Source organism: Halyomorpha halys, unplaced genomic scaffold (assembly GCF_000696795.3).
Source record: "Halyomorpha halys isolate HHAL.00 unplaced genomic scaffold, Hhal_1.1 Scaffold161.1, whole genome shotgun sequence".
Lineage (NCBI taxonomy): Eukaryota > Metazoa > Arthropoda > Insecta > Hemiptera > Pentatomidae > Halyomorpha > Halyomorpha halys.
The window spans coordinates 401,191-404,399 of record NW_027105190.1 but is presented as its reverse complement, the minus strand read 5'-3'; the positions used below and the strand labels follow the sequence as shown (position 1 = coordinate 404,399).

Genomic DNA, 3,209 nt, shown 5'->3' with positions numbered 1-3,209 from the left:
ATTCCCATTCCCTTGCTTCTATAATTAAACGCCCTTTCCTCAATCACGCGAGGGAAGTTGAACATTGAAACTCAAGTTCAACATCTGCTTAAAGAAATCAGTAATCAGGTTTATTTATTCTTTTTTTACAGTGAATGAGGTGGGAAGCAGTATGATAATAAATAAGCAAGTAGTTTAAGTTAGTAAGAAGGGAGTATGAATGTATATAAACGATATAGGGATAATAAACTGCAATTGAAAAACTTTAAAACTTACTAATATGAATTTTAAAGGCTCCTTTATAAATGGCCTGAGGGCCTAAACTTTAGAAGAGAATAAAGATACCGAGAGATCAAAAGACATTTGTGTCTTTATTTCAAGTTCCTACTCTAAAGGATAATATTAAAATGTAATTTATTAATAAACTAATAAATTATTTGGTCGAATTTAATCTTATTCAAGTAGTTAGATAAGCTATCAAGTATTAGTCATATAAATTGGACCAAAAGATCGTTTCAAAATGTGTTAGGTGCTATGTACACAATCTTTTACATTTTATATTTTTCCTCCATGATTTTGCATATTTTGAGATTTTACATTTTTTTTTTCTTCGAATTTTCTCAGCTTGAAAATCAGGCCTCTACTTATTATATGGAGCGTTCCAGGGTTAAGTGTCCAAACTGAAAATATCTCGGACTATAGGATCTCAAAACAAGAAGAAAAATTAATATGAGTTCCAACTACTTTATTAATGAATTGTAAACATTAACATTCATATTAAAGGTTATTGAAGTGGTTTTCTACCTTTCTTTCACAGAAGCAGAGACCAAACGGCACGAGACATGTGTTGACTAGATTGCTATTTTTTCACAAGTTTCAAGTATCCTTATTCACAAAGAATTAAGGTCATTGAGCGAGCTTGCATAAATTTTATGTTTAATGTCACCACAAATCAAAAATTTCTGTGGTGCAGATTTGGACAATGATAACACCCCCTGTACCGTTCGGCCACTGATGTAAGACGCCGAGCCTGTCTTAATGCCTTGATCACCTTGAATCACTTTAAACAACATTCAGTATGAATGTTAATCTGTATACTTCAATAATAAAGTAGTTGGAACACATGTTAATGTGTTTATTATGATTTAAATAGTCCATGCCAATGCAAATATAATAAGTAGAAACATGATATTCAAGCAGCAAAATTCGAGAAAAAAAACATCAAAATATGTAAAATCTCAAACTATAATAGATCATGGAGTAAAGATACAAAATGTAAAAGATTGTGTATATAACACCTAAAACTTTTCAAATCGATCTTTATGGTTTAATGTACAAGACTGATTTTTGGATAGCTTATCTATTCGTGTTAGAATAAGATTATATTCGATAAATAATTTCTTAGTTAATTAATATATTATATTTTAATGTTTTGTTTGAGAGTAGGAACTTGAAATAAAGACCAAAATATCTTTCGATCCTTTTCTATCGCTATCTTTATTCCCTTTATTTATTATGGGCAGTTTATTAAGCTCAAGTCGTTTCGTAAACATTTATACACTCATTTCATTTACTTAAAAAATTTGCTTATTTATTATCACACTCTTTCCCACCACATTCTCCTTAAAAAATATTGAAACAAAATTGAACTTTTTTTCAATTTTTTGAAAGTTTAATGTTCAAGTTCCCTTGCGTGATTGAGGAAAGGGCGTTTAATTATAGGCACAAGGGAATGGGGATACCTTTGCATATCTCCTACCTCTTTACTGGGATGCGGGCAGAAATTACAACAGCGGGGGAAATTTATTACGTAATTTTTATTGTGCATAAATAAGTGATATAATTAAAAACCAGTTATTGAGCAAATTTGCAATTGGAGTTACCCTGTCAGAGATAAACAAACAAATTAAACTAGACTTCGGTATAAAATGATGAATCGTTTTTGAACACAAAAGTATTGTAAGTTTAATACAAATGATTTTTATATTATTAGACAATTATGCCTAATAGTTTTATTTGTTTATATTTAATAAAGTCGTATAGTTTAGGTGACACTAAAAAGATGCATATATTTTTTTAATTTATTTTAAATTTTAAACAATTAAACCTCCTTATTTTTTTATTATAATAAATACCAACAGTACCAATTTTGTCTAATAATATAAAATAAATATTCTGACCATATAATTTAAAAATTATGTTTCATTACGCATTTCTTTAATATATTAATCCTGAACTTAGCTCCGTATTAAATATAGAGGTATATATTTAATACGGAGCTAAGTTCAAATATTTTAAAAAACAACGACCTCTATAGCCTTGTCCTTTATATACAGTTGTTTCACTTAATTATTATTATATTTATAATAAATTAATTATTAACTTAATTAATTATTATATCGTTTAAATTACTTTTATAGCTGTACTTTATTTCAAAAATCTAAGAAGAACTTATATTAGCTTGTGCATTTATATTGTATATTTAAGAATTATATTGATCATGTACTTTTATTCCGTATTTTTTCTATTTAAAAAAAATGTACGCGTTCAATAAACATCAAGTTTGAATTAAAACTCCTAGCTGACAAGATATCTATATAGATAGGTGTGGAGGTACCTGTAAATGGATAAGAGATATCTGATGGTAGACTGGGCGGCGCTCCTGTCCTGAGGTAGATTGTAGATGGCTACCGGGCGGCCCTCCCTGTCCCGGCCCCCAGGCACCCTCAGCCCCCGGCACAGCACCTCCGTGTCCTTCATCTGCAGAAATAACAATCATCTTTAGTAAAACTTACAATAATATTTTATCCTTAGTAATATACTTAAATAATATAATATGGTGGTTAGGGAAGATGATATTCATCTGGAATAAATGCTAGTTAGTAGGTGTGAAGATGATTATCGATAATGGATGAACCATTAATTAATCACAATTAAACATGGGTTGCCTCCATTTTTATACTAAATGATCGTCGACTTTTATATTTGTTGCGGTCCCACGAAATGAAAACTTGACACCCCCCACCATGTTTAGAATATTACCCAGTAGAATATGTACCCTGTAGAAAAATTACCAGAAAGGGGATCATAAAAAAAAAAAGTTCCAAGGATCATCGTGAGGTAACCCGTGGCTTTGGTCCCCTCTCTCTCCAAAGAAATATCGGCCCAGTAATATTGGAGAAAACCCCAGAGGGCCAGATTTTCCTCAAATCGATGTTTGGATTTTATGT

At 30.4% G+C, this 3,209-nt stretch overlaps 1 protein-coding gene across 3 annotated transcripts in view; it reads right to left on the bottom strand.

The window, feature by feature from the left end:
* The window catches only part of LOC106678806 (uncharacterized), a 286,482-nt gene that overhangs the window by 251,445 nt on the left and 31,828 nt on the right, over positions 1-3,209 (bottom strand). For all 3 annotated transcript variants that reach the window (XM_067049279.1, XM_067049281.1, XM_067049285.1), the window contains exon 2: positions 2,597-2,739. In XM_067049279.1, the coding sequence (XP_066905380.1) occupies positions 2,597-2,739 (143 nt within the window). The remainder of the gene's footprint in view (positions 1-2,596; positions 2,740-3,209) is intronic.